This window comes from Salvelinus fontinalis, chromosome 5 (genome assembly GCF_029448725.1).
Source record: "Salvelinus fontinalis isolate EN_2023a chromosome 5, ASM2944872v1, whole genome shotgun sequence".
Classification (NCBI taxonomy): domain Eukaryota; kingdom Metazoa; phylum Chordata; class Actinopteri; order Salmoniformes; family Salmonidae; genus Salvelinus; species Salvelinus fontinalis.
In genome coordinates this window covers 34,218,229-34,235,336 of record NC_074669.1, presented here as the reverse complement: position 1 = coordinate 34,235,336, position 17,108 = coordinate 34,218,229, and the positions used below count along the sequence as shown (strand labels likewise).

The following is a 17,108-nucleotide window of genomic DNA, read 5'->3' as shown; positions in this document are numbered from 1 at the left end:
GCCCAGAACGATCACTCTGTTGGAGTCATTTTAGTGAGAATGTCCATGGTATCACTAATGGAGTTCCACCACTGTATATTGTGACTTTGTTTGACCTCCCTCTCTCTGTATTAAATGATCCTACATGCATGTACTTTATGTACTGTTGTTTACTAATCCTAACGAAGACGTTCAGCTCAGTAACCTGATAGTTGTTGGTCACCCATCTTCAGTTTGATCAAAAAAGGAAACAAAGATGGTGTTTACATTTCATAAATAAATATGTTTTATTTTTTAACATATAAAATTAAATCATTTTTACAATTTATTCCAGTAAGACACATAATATCCAAATAAAGTAGCTACATTTTTTTGATAAATAATATTAATAACAATAATAAAAACATGAATTCATTTATTTCACGTTTCACTTTGACTTTCTTGATAACGTTGGGAAGTTCGATAGCTGCCACAAAACATGAACATATATGCCCATGTCAGGAAGGAATGGAACCACAGTAACATGGTGTCTTGGTTCCTTCGGTTACAGGATCATGGTATACTAAATTAAGTTACGTATGTGCATATCCATACAACATATATATACACACAAGTCAATCGTTTTTCGGGGTCATGCCTGGTTGGTATGTATCGGTCGAAAATATAGACAGCGAATTGATTTAAACATACTAACGTTGTCATTTACACATGTTCATTTACATTTTGCTCCATAACGAAGCTACTATGATGCTCCAGTAGTATGAAGCGAATCTTAATTGAGAATGCTGATTCAGTCACAGCAGACAGTGCACTTCATAAAGTCCTCATGATGTAAGCCCATAATTCCTTGGGAATCTAGTTACAACAGGAAGTTGATAGTTCATTGGCCGGTTAAGTTGGACCCCTGCGTTTAGATGGACTGCCATTGGTCTGTCAATGTTGTTGTTTTGGGATCTCTCAGTGGTCAGTTCTCAGCCCAATCAGATTTGATTTAGTCTCTGAACTTGTGGATGTCGTTGAAGAGTCTGTAGAAGGGGTAGGAGGCTTCGTTGGAATGAGGACAGTTGAAGGTGCACTTGCAGGACTCGATCATCATGACATTCTTGTTGAAGGTCTCTCCGTCCTCGCAGCGGAACTTGATCCGGATGGTGCGGGTCTGCTGGGGGCTGCAGCAGCGGCCGTCCACACAGGATCCACAGTACTTGGATCTGTACTTCTTCAGGCTGGAGCAGCCGGCATAGGTGAACTTCTGAGCTTGGGTAGACTTCTTGGTTCTGCTGCACTTCTTTCCCTTCTGTTAGGGGGAACAAGGGGAGAGAAACAGTCAGTCAAGATGTTCCATAAACAAGCTGAGCAGTGTTATTTAAAAGAAAAAAAAATTATAGTATGCCATGTTTCAGTATAGTATAGTCTTAGTGGCTTGAGCTTACCTTAAGACTAGAGTAAGGAGACTGGGTGCATGGTCGCACTTCACAGATGCGAGTCTCTTTGACCAGCTTGCACTCATTGTTGTTGTTGGTGACTCTGGTGGAGATGCCTGTGCCACAGGTCTTGGAGCACTGGGACCAAGGAGTGGTCTGGACAATACACTTCTGGCTCTCAAACATGTGGCTCTCAGGCTGGACTCTGAAAGCTGTAAGGAGAAAGATCAAACAAACATTACAAACTGTTCCGGTATGGGCTTGAACATTTCAGGCAATGGAACATGTTATTGTTGAAAGTTGAAATAAAAAATGGCTGCTGCTAGAAAGAAGCTGCTTACCAGGTAGAGACTTGAGTCCTCCCTTGACGATGGTGATGAGCTCATTCCTGTTGGTGAGGTCGCTCTCTGACTCGTCAGTCATGCTGTCTTTGCCAAACAGCTTGCCAATGATGTCAGTGTCTTTGCCGTCATCACACACCCACTCCTCGCAGCACTGGCCTGCCACCTTGACCAGCCTTGGGTTGGCACAGCCCAGGTTGGGCAGGGAGAGCTCCTGAGGGCACAGGGGGACGCAGCCCACAGCCCCATCGATGCATGTGCACTGGTGCTTGCAGTTAGGCTGGAAGCTCTCTCCGTTCTGGTAAATCCTGCTGTTGTACTCACAGGGTCTACCCTCTGACTTAGCTGAGGAGAAGAGAGTGGAAAAGGCTGTTATTCCTCTGTTCAAAAGGCTAGCGTCTGCTATAGACATCACAAATCACATGCTGGCTGATGCTGGCTGAGGGAGGCTTGGTTTAACTGTAAAAATTCCTCAGAAGGTTCTAGGCTAGGGCTGCCTAAGGAGAGGAGACACTGAGGGGGGGATCACTTTCTACTAGAGCAGGATGTTTGTACTTCTGAGTTTAGACTGAGGCACTGAGTTACATTCCTTAGAGTTGAAATCACATGGTCCTCTTTTTCTCTCACTAGTTCATCTTAACTCTACCCTATTACTTTAACAAGGTTACAAACTTTAAAACTAACATTATTCAGACCTAAGATCAGTTTACTGCATAGTAGGATTTGAATGAGACACCTACCACGGCAGATGCCACGCATAGCTCCGAAGCTGGCCCCAAAGTTGCACTCCAGCCCTTTGGTGTGGTCGCAAGGCTCGGTCAGACTGCAGTCCTCATTGAGTTGTCTCGCGCAGACTTTACAGCACCCGCAGCCATCCGCTACGAGGCTCACACCAGGTGCGCACCTGGGAATCTCCATCGGGCACTCGCATACCGAGGGGCAGGAGGAGGAGGAAATGACCTGCGTGGATAACCGAGCACGTTAATGATAGATACTTTGTAACCAACATCTTAAAAGAGTGACATTTTTAGGTTATATTTACATAGCTTCTTTAGTTCGTTATTCAAACAGTGCGAAAATGATTTAGTAAAAGGCAATAGGTTTACAAACCAGTGTTCTACAATGTTGTACTTCCCAGACAATAAAGACAAGAAACTTTAAACTGAAATTATTTATAGAAAAAATAACTTACCACGTTGAAGGTTCCAATAAACATCACGACGATTGAGCAAATGAACATATTTGCCTTGTTCTCTTGTTCTATTCAAGAATAAGATTTGTCTTCTTTTGCTATTCCTTTTCGAAATATTGCTTTAAGTCTTCGCAAGTGTCTTTTTATCCTAAGTGTAGCAGTCAGTCGTCTCGTCTGTAGCGGTTTGGTTTGTTTTTTAGTATCTTTGGTTCGAGGCTTAGGAGTTGCTCTAGCTCTGGTTGCAAGTTGCAGTCTGCTGAGGCTAAGTACCTCCTGTCCTTTATACTGTAGTGAAAGCTGACGTCGTTGTTGGCTGACTGCTGAACTGTTCCAAAACTATGCCAGGAATGTTTCTTGGCGCGTTTTCCATCCAAGCTAAGCACCACCCTGTCTAACTTTTTTTTCTTAAATTACATTTTCCCTGAACTGAACACATTTTCCCCTCGCTGTTTCCCTTCGATACTATCCTTCTTTCTTCCTTTTTTGTTTTCTTTATTGGTTTTCTCACAGCTTTTAGGTTATGGGCCGTAGGGTTAGGGTACATGTAACTTTTTTTTAAAGCAGTTTGGTCTGTTTGTTTCCATTCATTTGACTGCTGTTGTCATTATGGGTAATAGGTTTATATACATATATTATAATTATTTATGAAATATTATAAAAAATATGATAATGTAACATTGTCGTTTTGATTTATTTTTCATCCTTTTGATGTAGGTGTTTTATTACGTGTTATAGATTTGTTAAATTTGTTATTATTTTACAACCTCTTTTGCTGTAATTTGTGCAACAGTTGCCAAGGCTATTACAATATATTGTCGTGCTGTCAGTGCTTCTCATACGTTTATGATGAGAATCATTCTGTAAGGGAAAAGTCTTATTATAGCCCATATATCAATAGGCTACATTATTTCCGCTATTCTAAATTAAGGCTACTGTAACTGTATACATTTTAGGAGAGAGAAGTCCCCGTATTCGGAGTTTCTTTGCTCGTCTGAGAGTGGGAGAAATAAAGTTTATGGTTTCTATTTTTGGCCCGCTCTCCCCTTTATTCCGTAAAACTAAACTATTCCAGATGCGAACCAGACTTCAGACGTAACAATATTGCCATATTTGGTATGGCAGAAGCCTCCATTATTAACATATTTCTCCCCTTCTCTAGCCAACCACAAAGCATTCCTGACAGTTTAAAGAGTTTTTAAAATTCTTCATACAGGATATTCTTTAGCATTCCTCCTTGGGTTAATTTTCTTTTCACGCAATCTGCCCATCACGTTTGAAAACATAATCTACGACAGTGATCCAATTTTCTACATACGATGTTAGTTTGGGGAGAAAATACCCAACTCGTTTCTAGTCCTACTATTCTTCGGCTCTCAATAAATTACATTTGATAGAATTTAGAAATTCAAAGATTAGAAGTAATTTCAAACCGGATTTGACCAAGAAAGCAAAGATTATAGAATGCTTGAAAAACATTATGTTTTCCTGCCAAAATAATGTTAATAGACTGTTAACCGAAGGACGATATGACAATCCCCTATTTGTAATAACCATAAACACCAGAACGGAAATATTTTTTGAGTAACTTTATACCTTAGACTTACATGACGAGATACTTTGAGAGCGCTGAACGAATAACTAACGGAGAATGGTTGACAAGACCACGGAGAAATCTTCCTCCGGTGAGTTTGTCTTACTTTACCTTTACTAATCCGTTTGTTTCAAAATGTTTTGTATACGCTATTGCTTTATCACTTTGTTCATAGTGTGCAAATATATTGAAGTATCTTAATTGATCCGTCATCCGTTGTAACCTTTCCATTTGATGTTGGAATTTGAAAAATCATTATTTCGGTACCGATTGATATTTAATATTCTCTATCTTGATGCGCGCTTGCTTTATTTGTATTTTCATTTGTCCACATTTTCATAATTCCAGTTTAAGACACTAGATGGTGTAATGCTTTGGTTAACTTGCTTGACATTCCCACTGGGTATAGATGTCACTTCAACGTCTATTCCACGTTGGTTCAACGTCATTTCATTGAAATGAAATGCAAACAACATGTATTCAACCAGTGTGTGCCCATTGGGCTGTCAACATTTTCCTCACTGTTGTGACTATTTTCCTCATTGTTTGAGTCGTTTTGATGTAGCTGGCGGCTATATAATTTGTCATTCATCTGAAAGCTTGTGATTCTTCATCATTAAACCAGACAAACAACTGTAAAGCTCATGAAATTACACTGGCATTAGGTCAGAGCTTGACAGTTGGCATCAACAAATGTCTGTTTGTTTTGAGTGTCAGATGCCATGGGCCCATATGGATTTAGTTTTTTTTGGTTGTTGGTGTGTGTGTGTATTGTATCTAGCCCCAAGTAATACTTATGTCATCCAAGTGATGGTGATGATGATGCTTGTTTCCCAAACATAAATGGACCCTTAATGTCAAATTTTTCCCATGCCATCCTGCCATTCCAATATCCATTATGACCTCATCAGTAAGACTCTGTGTGGTGAGTTTGACCCCATGAGCTCAATAAGATGCTTTTCTGATTATGATTGTTCTGCTCTGCCAGCATATTGATCTGATTCTTTCCTCTTTCCCTTACAAGGACACAGTGTATGTTATAGGAAACAGCGCTGTACACCATGGAACCATTGAATAACATCCCATAATGATATTAAACTTGTATTTACCCATTCAGGAAACATCGCCAGGGCGACCAGGGCTAGAAATGTGTATCCATGTGGTAATGGCAATGATGATATTTTCCATCCCCCTCTTCCCCGTCCCCCTTATGAATCACTGGATCCCAGTCTATTGTCCTAGAGAGAAAAGTGTAAAACGGAACAAGACCAAATATGATTGGCTGTTTATTGTAAGCCTGTTCAAACAAAGGATAACATGTAGTGGTTGTTGAAGCTTCCTCTCTATGTCAGCTCATGGAACTCTGGGACGGAAGCTCAGTGAGTTATGGGGTGTTCTTATGTACACACACTGTGCTTAGTCACAAGAGAGCCCTTTTCCATAATACTTGGGTCTTTCTATTCCTGGACCTGGTATGTCCTTTCTTTTACCTACAGCCCTAACAGATGTGTGTTATGAAGTCAGCGGGTTGTTATTGTGTGTCCTAGCCTGCCAAAGGAATGACAGTCAGTGCATCTGAAGTAGGTGGATGGTGGAAGACCTCACTACTGTAGTCCAATCCATAATAGAGTGGAGAATGTCAGCCATTTTAGTATTCTCCTGCACACTTGTTTTTTTTACAGGCGGGGCATAACGTTACTCCAAAACAACAGTCAGGCCATCTTACACAAAAGCTGTCCATTTTAGACAGGGGGCAAGAGGTATAGGTGAGCGACTGCCCCTGTGCCCCATTTATACAATGGTAGGCTAAACACAGCGCTACTGTACTACTGTTGTGTCAGAGCAATGGGTCATTTACATTAGATTCAGTTGAAAGACTTGCCGCCTCTGCCAGAACCTTAGTGTTATTTGCCACTCAAAACTATATATTATCCCCGTGTTAGCAGGACTTTTTATTGATCTAGAGAGAGTAAAGGCTGGTATTGTTAATTGAGGTTTAAATCAACCGCAGATCTGGTGTATGGGTTGTCTCGGTTTTCACAAATGTTTATGGTACATCTCAGAAGCTGCGTCCCAAATGGTACCTGATTCCCTTTACACCAGACAACTTTTGACCTGGGCCCATAGGGAAAAGATGCCATTTAGGATAAACACAGATTCTCAGAATGTACCAGGTGTGCCTATGAGGGGTTTCCGTTTCCTTCAGTCCAACCCAAGCACTTAAGCATGGGAGAGAGAGATATTTTTCTAGGGCAGAATGTACCAGACAGAGTCAGACATACACAATGTGGAATGGAGGAAAAAAAATTGGAGGACTGAGTTTTTTTTTGTTGACAGAGCAGGTAGTCCATCCAGGAGTGGAAAATGGAATGCGGGACTCCTGGAATGTTTGGACCAGTCAGGATAATTGAGTGTATCTGGAACAAGAAAATACAAACGTTGGTCCAGGGGTGTGGAAGAATGTGCTTTAGGAAGTCTGGAGAAACATTCCATTCAAAGCTGAGCCCAGAGGCTTCCTTAGATGGCACCACAGAGAATAGAAATAGGAATATCTTCCCTGCTTAGTCTGCACACTGAGCACAGCACAGGATAAATACAATGCACTCCTTCATTCAATGGCCATAAGAAGCTGAAGAACTCTTGACTCTCCTTTCCCATGACGCGGAAGACACATTTCAGTTGAATACCTTTCCATGGGTCTCTTATGACTATTACATTAAAAAGACCAATATTAGCGAAATGAAATGTGTGCTTTGTTCATATTTCAGTGGTGATGTGAAATCTGTTATTCCCATATACTGCGATGATAATATGCTGGTGTATGCTGACATTAGAAATGATTCTAAAATATGTGTTTTGTTCACTGTGAATATCTGGTATTCCCATTATTGCCATACACTTTGATATGCTGGGGGACACTGTAGTCTGAACACAATTGGGCAGGTGTATCGGGAAGTGAATGGCTCAGAATAGCCACTGCACCTCCTTGTCCTTGGACTGTGTCAAAGAAGCGCCCTTTGTTCTGAGCTGGGGTCAGGGGAGAATGGGTTATTGTCAACCAGGGGTATGAAATGATGTCAATAGTAGAGCACCGAGAAGCCTCTTTCCTTTTGGTTTTGCGTTGGCATTGGCACCTGCTAAACTGGCAGGTATTGCAATAACAAGCCAGAGATGACAGCGACCATCATTCTCAACTTTTCAAAATACACTATGTTAATGAACGTACACATTCTTAAATAATTGGCATTTGAATGAAAAGACTGAAAAACCCAGGTGGTTGTAAATATTAATAACGGTTTGATTACTGATTGTACACTAGCCTTGATTTACATTATTTTAAGTCCAGACACTGTGGTGATTTTGTAACCCATTTGTTCCTCGATGGTAAAACGTTGTTACAAAGTAATAGAAAGTTGTTACAAAGTAACAGCCAGCGCGTCTGTGCTTGCGCTGTTAAGAGCCACACTGTCAATTGTCGCGCTTTGCTGTGCGCTTCACTGGAAATTGCTACATTGGTACATGTGATGATTTGTTAGGGCACGTCATCAGACCGCTTGCTTGCTTGTTGTCTATTTGACCGGATTGGAGCTGTCAGTTCAGTAAATAAAAAAAGAAAAGAAAAACAAAGAAAATCAAACAAAGGTTAACCAACAGAAAGAGAACCGGCAGCATTCGCTCTCTCATACGTTTAGCATAGGCTACGGCTCGAGCTGTTTGTTTGAGCAATTTGAGGGTAACAACAGCAAACGGAACATGGCTGGTGTGATGACAGGTTTTGGTAACTTCACTCACGCCGTTGTTCGAGCTATCCCCTCATCCCTTGCTAAAGAGGCACTGAGGATGAACGTTTTGGACGTGGACCTGGTGAAAGCTCAGCGGGAGCATGAGGTATATGTTGGGGTTCTGAAGCACAAACTCGGGCTGCAGGTGATAGAACTTCCCGCCGATGAGTCACTCCCGGACTGTGTGTTCGTGGAGGATGCCGCTGTGGTTTGCGGTGACACCGCTCTGATCACCAGACCCGGGGCAGAGAGCAGAAGGAAAGAGGTAAATAAAGTGTGTGTGTGTGTATATATATAATATGTATATATATATATATATATATATATATATATATTATAGAAAAAAACATGTCTCTGTTGACCATTTCTTTATTTGGAGTATTGATATATACTACTGTTGTCATCTTTGGGATTAACGTATCGTATGTGTACAACTGTCAACCCCATATCGAGATTATAGCTACATTGTAACAGTAGTAGGCTACAAAGGAAGGGATATGTGATTAGCCATCATCAGAACGCCAACGCCCTTGGAAAGATGACCAGATAATATGGTCCCACAGTCACATGAGGGTTAACTCACCACTGTCCAACTCAAATTTTATTGGTCACATAAGTACACATTTTTAGCAGATGTTATTGCGGGTGTAGTGAACTGCGTGTCTTCCTAGCTCCAACAGTGCAGTAGTATCTAATAATTCACAACAATACACACATATGTAAAAGTAAAGAATGCAATTAAGAAATATATACACTACCAGTAAAAAAGTTTGGACACACCTACTCATTCAAGGGTTTTTCTTTATTTTTTACTGTTTTCTACATTGTAGAATAATAGTGAAGACATCAACACTATGAAATAACACATATGGAACCATGTAGTAACCAAAAAAGTGTTATATATTGTATTTTGAGATTCTTCAAAGTAGCCACCCTTTGCCTTGATGATAGCTTTGCACACATTTGGCATTCTCTCACCAGCTTCATGAGGAATGATTTTCCAATAGTCTTGAAGGAGTTCCCACATATGCTGAGCACTTGTTGGCTGTTTTTCCTTTACTCTGTGGTCTAATTCCAAACAATCTCAACTGGGTTGAGGTCAGGTGACCGTGGAGGCCATGTTATCTGATGCAACACTCCATCACTCTCCTTCTTGGTCAAATAGCCCTTACACAGCCTGGAGGTGTGTTTTGGGTCATTGTCCTGTTAAAAAAACAAGTGATAGTCCCACTGAGAACAAACCAGATGGGATAGTGTATCACTGCAGAATGCTGTGGTAGTGATCCTGGTTAAGTGTGCCTTGAATTCTAAATAAATCACTGAAAGTGTCACCAGCAACGCAGCCCCACACCATCACACCTCCTCCTCCATGCTTCACGGTGGGAACCACACATGCAGTGATAATTGGTTCACATACTCTGCGTCTCACAAAGACACGGTGGTTGGAACCAAAAAATCTCAAATTTGGACTCATCAGACCAAAGGACAGATTTCTACCGGTCTAATGTCCATTGCTCGTGTTTCTTGGCCCAAGCAAGTCTCTTCTTCTTATTGGTGTCCTTTAGTAGTGGTTTCTTCGCAGTAATTTGACCATGAAGGCCTGATTCACGCAGTCTCCTCTGAACAGTTGATGTTGAGATGTGTCTGTTTCTTGAACTCTGTAAAGTATTTATTTGGACTGCAATCTGAGGTGCAGTTAACTCTAATGAACTTATCCTCTGCAGCAGAGGTAACTCTGTCTTCCTTTCCTGTGGTGGTCCTTATGAGAGCCAGTTTCATCATAGTGCTTGATGGTTTTTGCGACTGCACTTGAAGAAACGTTCAAAGTTCTTGACATTTTCGGGATTGACTGACATTCATGTCTTAAATGAATGATGGACTGTTGTTTCTCTTTGTTTATTTGAGCTGTTCTTGCCATAATATGGACTTGGTATTTTACCAAATAAGGCTATATTCTGTACACCACCCCTACCTTGTCACAGCACAAATGATTGGCTCAAACACATTAAGAAAGAAAGGATTTTCCACAAATTAACTTTTAAGAAGGCACACCTGTTAATTGAAATGCATTCCAGGTGAGTGCGTCATGAAGCAGGTGAGAGAATGCCAAGAGTGTGCAAAGCTGTCATCAAGGCAAAGGGTGGCTACTTTGAAGAATCTCATCTATAAAATATATTTTGATTTGTTTAACACTTTTTTGGTTACTACATGATTCCGCATGTGTTATTTCACCGTTTTGATGTCTTCACTATTATTCTACAATGTAGAAAATAGTGAAAATAAGGAAAAACCCTTGAATGAGTACAGTAGGCGTGTCCAAACTTTTGACTGGTAGTGAAAATATTGGGAAGAACGATGTCGGAGTGGCATTGATTCAAATACAGTAGAATAGAATACAGTATATACATATAAGATGAGTGAAGCAGTAAAATTTGCCTCCTGATTCCTGGTAGAAGTCGATATTAGTAGCCTATGTTAGCTATAACAAGAGTAGATGATGAGCATTGTCCTTTACAGTATATATATTGTAAAATGCAATGCTTTATAAAGACATGTGTCTACCATAACTTTTGATGTGGTTAATATTGACAGCTGTCTAGTCAGATGTGAGCTGTCAAAAGATATTACATTGTAAACTGTGATTCCCTGTTTGCACAGAGTTCTAGAGCACACACAGTAATGAGAAAGCATCTGCATCTCATCATCTGATCTGTCAAAATAGATGCTTTAATTGAAACAGCCATAATTCCTAGGCAGAGGGCTCTTGCATACAGAAAGAGCAGATTACTGCAATGCATGTCAGTCCATTGAAAGCAAAACGTTATTTTTGTGGTATACTGTCCATATTACACCAATAGGTTATACTAACAGCAGGCTATGGACAGGGATATTTCTGCTGCCTGTTTAGTGAATAGTGTACCCTAATAAAGAAGACTGTGTGAATATAAACAGACTAAATATATGCACAGTATTTAGAGTAGAAGTCGGAAGTTTACATACACTTAGGTTGGAGTCATTAAAACTCGTTTTTCAACCACCACAAATTTCTTGTTAACAAACTATAGTTTTGGCAAGTCGGTTAGGACATCTACTTCGTGCATGACACAAGTAATGTTTCCAACAATTGTTTACAGACAGATTATTTCACATATAATCACTCTATCACAATTCCAGTGGGTCAGAAGTTTCCATACACCAAGTTCACTGTGCCTTTAAACAGCTTGGAACATTCCAGTAAATGATGTCATGGCTTTAGAAGCTTCTGATAGGCTAATTGACATAGTTTGAGTCAATTTGAGGTGTACCTGTTCATGTATTTCAAGGCCTACCTTCAAACTCAGTACCTCTTTGCTTGACATCATGGGAAAATCCAAAGAAATCAGCCAAGACATCAGAAAAAAATTGTAGACCTCCACAAGTCTGGTTCATCCTTGGGAGCAATTTCCAAACTCCTGAAGGTACCACATTCATCTGTACAAACAATAGTACGCAAGTAAACACCATGGGACCACGCAGCCGTCATACCGCTCAAGAAGGAGATGCGTTCTGTCTCCTAGAGATGAGCGTACTTTGGTACGAAAAGTGCAAATCAATCTCAGAACAACAGCAAAGGGCCTTGTGAAGATGCTGGAGGAAACAGGTACAAAAGTATCTATATCCACAGTAAAACGAGTCCTATATTAACATAACCTGAAAGGTCAAACTGACCTAAAACAGGGAATTTTTACTAGGTTTAAATGTCAGGAATTGTGAAAAACTGAGTTTAAATGTATTTGGCTTAGGTGTATGGAAACTTCCGACTTCAACTGTATGAGCACCCTGGGCTGTAGTCTAACTGTGCTGTTCCCTGTCCTCTGTCTGTTGACTAAGGTTGCACATTTTGGGATATATTCAGAGGTGTAAACGTTTCGTTGAAATTAACGGGAATATATGGGAATGTTTTTTGCATTGGATATATTTAACATATCAAATGGAGACAGAAACATAAACCTCTTACCTTATCATAAGTAGACATAATTGCAAATGATTAAATCCTTCCAATAGAAAAATAACTATTTAGTTATGAATTTAACTTTAATTAAATGAGTTGACTCTTCACATGGAATGATTTCACTGAACAACAAAAGAAAGGGAATATTGAATGATCCCCAATGATCCATCGCATCTCCCAAAAACATTTTCAACATCTGTAAAATGATAGTCTAGAAACTAGAGCTTGGTTGTCTTTCTCCCAGGCTTCTATGTCTTCTCCCTGGACCTCCTCAATGTCCACCTCTTGAACATCAGACTCTGAGGCCTCAACTTCAGTCACTTTCCAACCTTGTTGAGGATGTCTCGTTGTCAGGCTCAAAAAGGCTCAAATTTGCCCGGGTGGCCACCAATTTTTCAACCCTTGTATTGGTCAATCTGTTGCGTGCTTTGGTGTGTGTGTTCCCAAACAAGGACCAGTTGCGCTCTGAGGCGGCTGATGTTGGTGGGATTTGGAGGATGATGGAGGCAACAGGGGAAAGAGCCTCAGATCCACCAAGTCCCTTCCACCAGGTGGCTGATGAGATATTTTGGCACGACTGCCATATTGCATCTCCATCCAAAGCCCTTACTTGGAAGTGTTCTTCGCCAGACTGCCAAGAACCTTGTCCTCATCCAGGCCAAGGTGGCGAGACACGGTAATGATGACACCATAGGCCTTGTTGACCTCTGCACCAGACAGGATGCTCTTGCCAGCATACTTGGGGTCCAACATGTACACTGCAGCGTGTATGGGCTTCAGGCAGAAGTCTTCATGCTTTTTGATGTATTTCAGAACTGCAGTTTCCTCTGCTTGGAGCAGCAGTGAAGTGGGCAGGGCAGTACGGATTTCTTCTCTTAGATCTGCATGCAGAGTCTGAACATCAGACAGGATGACATTGTCTCCCTCAATCCAGGCAATGGCTACTGCTATAGGTTTCAGGAATTTCAGGCTGCTTACCACGCTCTCCCAAAATACATAATACAGGATCCTCTTGATGGGGCTGTCCATATCGGCAGACTGTGATATTGCCACTTCTTGGAAAGATTCCTTTCCCTCCAGGAGACTGTCAAACATGATGACAACACCACCCCAACGGGTGTTGCTGGGCAGCTTCAATGTGGTGCTCTTATTCTTCTCACTTTGCTTGGTGAGGTAGATTGCTGCTATAACGTGATGACCCTTCACATACCTAACCATTTCCTTGGCTTTCTTATAGAGTGTATCCATTGTTTTCATTACCAGGATGTCCTTGAGGAGCAGATTCAATGCATGAGCAGCACAGCCAATGAGTGTGATGTGAGGGTAGGACTCGTCCACTTTAGACCAAGCAGCCTTCATGTTCGCAGCATTGTCTGTCACCAGTGCAAATACCTTCTGTGGTCCAAGGTCATTGATGACTGCCTTCAGGTCATCTGCAATGTAGAGACCGGTGTGTCTGTAGTCCCTTGTGTCTGTGCTCTTGTAGAATACTGGTTATGGGGTGGAAATTATGTAGTTAATTATATCTTGCCCACGAACATTCGACCACCCATCAGAGATGATTGCAATACAGTCTGCTTTCTCTATGATTTGCTTGATCTTCACTTGAACTCTGCATCCAGCAAATTAGTAGATAAAGCATGTCTGGTTGGAGGGGTGTATGCTAGGCAAAGAACATTCAGAAATATCTTCCAATACACATTGCCTGTGAGCATCAGAGGTGAACCAGTTGCATACAGAACTCGAGCAAGACATTAATCAGCATTTCTCTGACTACATACAGTATTTGCAAATGTACACAGCTTTTCCTTCTACATTACTGGAGTGAAATGTCTCCATACATCAGATAGTGCCAGTGGCATTTTCCTGTAAAGATCAGATAAAAATGAGTAAAAAATAATAATAATACAATTCCACATACAGATAAATAGTTAAGCAGTTAGATTAAAGAACTCCTTTGCAAGATAAATGTTTTCAAATTAAACATGTATGGAAACAGGTGAATTAACACTCCTCAGTTAGCAGGCTCAAGCAAGCTAAAACCCACATGGTAGCAAAAACTAACTAGCAGAAATTGTTAACAAGTTAGAAATTATTTTAACACACATTGCTGTAGGCTACTATTTTCTAGTTAACAACAAATCATGTATGTCAAATAAAATATATTCACCCCACCCAGTATTGTAATCAAAACTTACCAGAAAGTATGTAGTCCTCGGCTCAAACAGTGTAGTAGTCTCAAGATCTTGAGAATCACCTGTACATGTGATGGAAGAGTGCACTGCACATGTGATGGAACAATGCTCTGTGCATGCAGAGGGTTGCAATTCCATTGAATTGGGGATAGTTTAACCAAAATATGCCACAAGACCTAGAATTGTCTTATGTGTATCCCACAAGAAAGCTTCACTGTTAAAAGCTAACTTTTTTGGTGAATTTAAGCAATATTCCAGGGCTTAACCTCCCTTGAAGATTTTGGGAAAAATCCTTGAAATTTACCGGAAAATTTCCGACCCTTTGTAATCCTACTGGTGAGTGTGTTTGAAGTTTGGATGAGCTCTCTGAAAGCCCCTGTCATATCGTATTAGACTCACCCCCTCTGGGCTCAGGGCTGCTAATGGGCCCCGGCCATACCATTGGGAGAGGATATTGATCTGTAAACCTCCTGGGGTTCATAATGGCTCTCGACATACAGGAAATGTATTGGTCAAAGGTTTGGTCAGCTGGACTGTTTTGGATCTGACTAAAGTGTGTCCATGCAGTGTAGTGTTTTACGGTATAAAATGGAAGAGGTATGGTTTACTTAGAGAGAGTTGTGATCATGTAACATTTAGCTTTCATAAAGCCTTTATGACCATGACATAAAGAGTCGTAATGCCCTACCAAGTCTAAAGTATAAGAGTTCGGCAGAAGACCTGGGATTGATACTAGGTTGGTCACATTGGTGGATCAGAGAACTATGCTTGCGTGAAGAGACCTGAAGACTGGTGTTAGCTCCCAGAGCTAATGCTTAGGGTTTAGTTTCGTGAGTAATCCTTGCCACCACCAAGACACACCCATCTGTCAGAACCTTGCTAGCAGCCGTTTCCCCCCACTCAATCACAACAAACAAACCCCCTGCAGGTTGAGTTCAATAACTATAGGCCGAGATGCCGTAGAAAGCATTGAATAGGTCAGTAGCCTACAGAGTAATATGAGAAGAATGCAATTGCTAAGTGTATGTAGATATTCTAAACTAAATGTTTTGATAACTTTCAAATGTAGTAACAGGTCCATGTAGAATTAACAATCCTTTACATAATACCAAAGAAGCCATGATATGCTAATATAACAATGTCCACCTTTCACCTTTCATTGTCATTCCCTGCCGATACAGGTACTGTGCCTATCGGGATTTTGTCTGGTGGTAATGGGTAGAGGTGTGCCGAGTAGTCGGACAAAACGAGTATCGTAATGTATATGGACAATTTTCTGGATACGATTATGACCCGAGTAGTTTTAAGTAATTATCCGTGATCGAGAAAAAAATGTGGTTGCCAGCACGCACGCATCTTTCTCATGTCAGTCAGTCAAGTCAGGTTTTACGTGGTCTAAATCACTCAACTGGCTAGTTTACCAGTCTGTAAAAAGAAGGGTGGGCTGTATGTTGATCCTGCTGCTCTGATTGGATAGAGTGAAGCTGTATTTCTCTGTCCACTTGCTTCAGAATTTCACACAATCACTTTCACTTCGCTGTTTCGGTCTGGTCATTCAGACTGCTGCTGCCTACTGTTAACCTCCTACTATGATACATCAAAAGGCAAGGAAGTTTGCTATCAAGCTATCAATGTGCATATTATCTAGCAAGCGGGGTGAGGGTAAGGAAAACGAAACACATTCTGATTGATAGCAAACTTGTCTGCCCGCTGCAAGTTGAAGACACAGACACAAGTCAGACACATACACACACACACACCCCTCAACGGCTCCTAATTTGCAGCTTGTTTGGTCTATAAACGTGCAGGGAGATAGGTATTTTGCCAACATCTACTTAGGCATGTTAAAAATGTCTACGTCTTTTCACGAGTATCATCCGATCCGACTATCAACTGGCTATTTACGGATATGATTTCGAATACAAGTATGGCCATGTTGGCACACCCCTAATAAGGGGTCTATCTTGGCAAACATGTCAGAGATACTGGTCGGTCATGCACAAACACATACACACAGTGAGCAATGATTACATTATCAATGGTGGTTATGATTAACATGGTGGAACCAACCTGATCACTGCGTTCACCTTTCTATTTCACTTTTTTTGTGTGTGTTATACACGTTTTTTCTTCAAGTCTCCGGGATGTGACGTGCATCACACTTATATCAGTACATCAAGAAACTTCTATTAGATCAAATAAGCCTCACGTATCAAAATAGCAATTCATGTTTATCTTGACTAAATGCGACACTCTCATTCCCCCCCCCCCCCCCAATACAAAAACTCCTCACCTTGCTTAATAGTTAGGGATCTGCTTAGCGTGGACAGATTTTGGGCAGAGATAGGGCTCTCGCTTCGCCTCCCTCTCTCTGGTTAGAAGAATCAATCGTGATCACACAGCACATTTAGTGTTTAAACCTCAGGGGTATTAACATGCCTCTCTACAGTCTTACATGTGGATTCTCTTCTTGTCTTTCCACTGACAAACAAACAGGCTGTTTTCTCCATAATTGGCACAGCCGCTGTCTTCTGATCCCAGAGGTAAATGAGTCCAGCATCATTAAAGAGCTTATATTATAGCCTATTGGTGTGTGTGTGTGTGTGTATGTCACCG

General features: G+C 41.0%; 2 protein-coding genes across 3 annotated transcripts in view; one reads left to right on the top strand and one right to left on the bottom strand.

The window, feature by feature from the left end:
- Nucleotides 1-379: 379 nt before the first annotated feature.
- Nucleotides 380-3,233, bottom strand: LOC129855509 (CCN family member 1-like). The gene is made up of 5 exons (XM_055923236.1): nt 2,934-3,233; nt 2,482-2,701; nt 1,742-2,086; nt 1,410-1,612; nt 380-1,273 (listed from the first exon to the last, which is right to left on the bottom strand). Exons 1-5 carry the CDS (start codon nt 2,979-2,981, stop codon nt 971-973), a joined length of 1,119 nt encoding a protein of 372 aa, XP_055779211.1. The 5' UTR covers nt 2,982-3,233; the 3' UTR covers nt 380-970.
- A 939-nt stretch (nt 3,234-4,172) lies between these two features.
- The window catches only part of LOC129855510 (N(G),N(G)-dimethylarginine dimethylaminohydrolase 1-like), a 132,090-nt gene continuing 119,154 nt past the window's right edge, over nt 4,173-17,108 (top strand). The window contains exon 1 of one of the 2 annotated variants that reach the window (XM_055923238.1): nt 4,173-4,615. In XM_055923238.1, the coding sequence (XP_055779213.1) occupies nt 4,538-4,615 (78 nt within the window). In that variant the 5' untranslated portion in view covers nt 4,173-4,537. Of the gene's footprint in view, nt 4,616-7,991; nt 8,572-17,108 lie in introns of those variants that run through there. The other variant, XM_055923237.1, reaches the window with a different exon arrangement.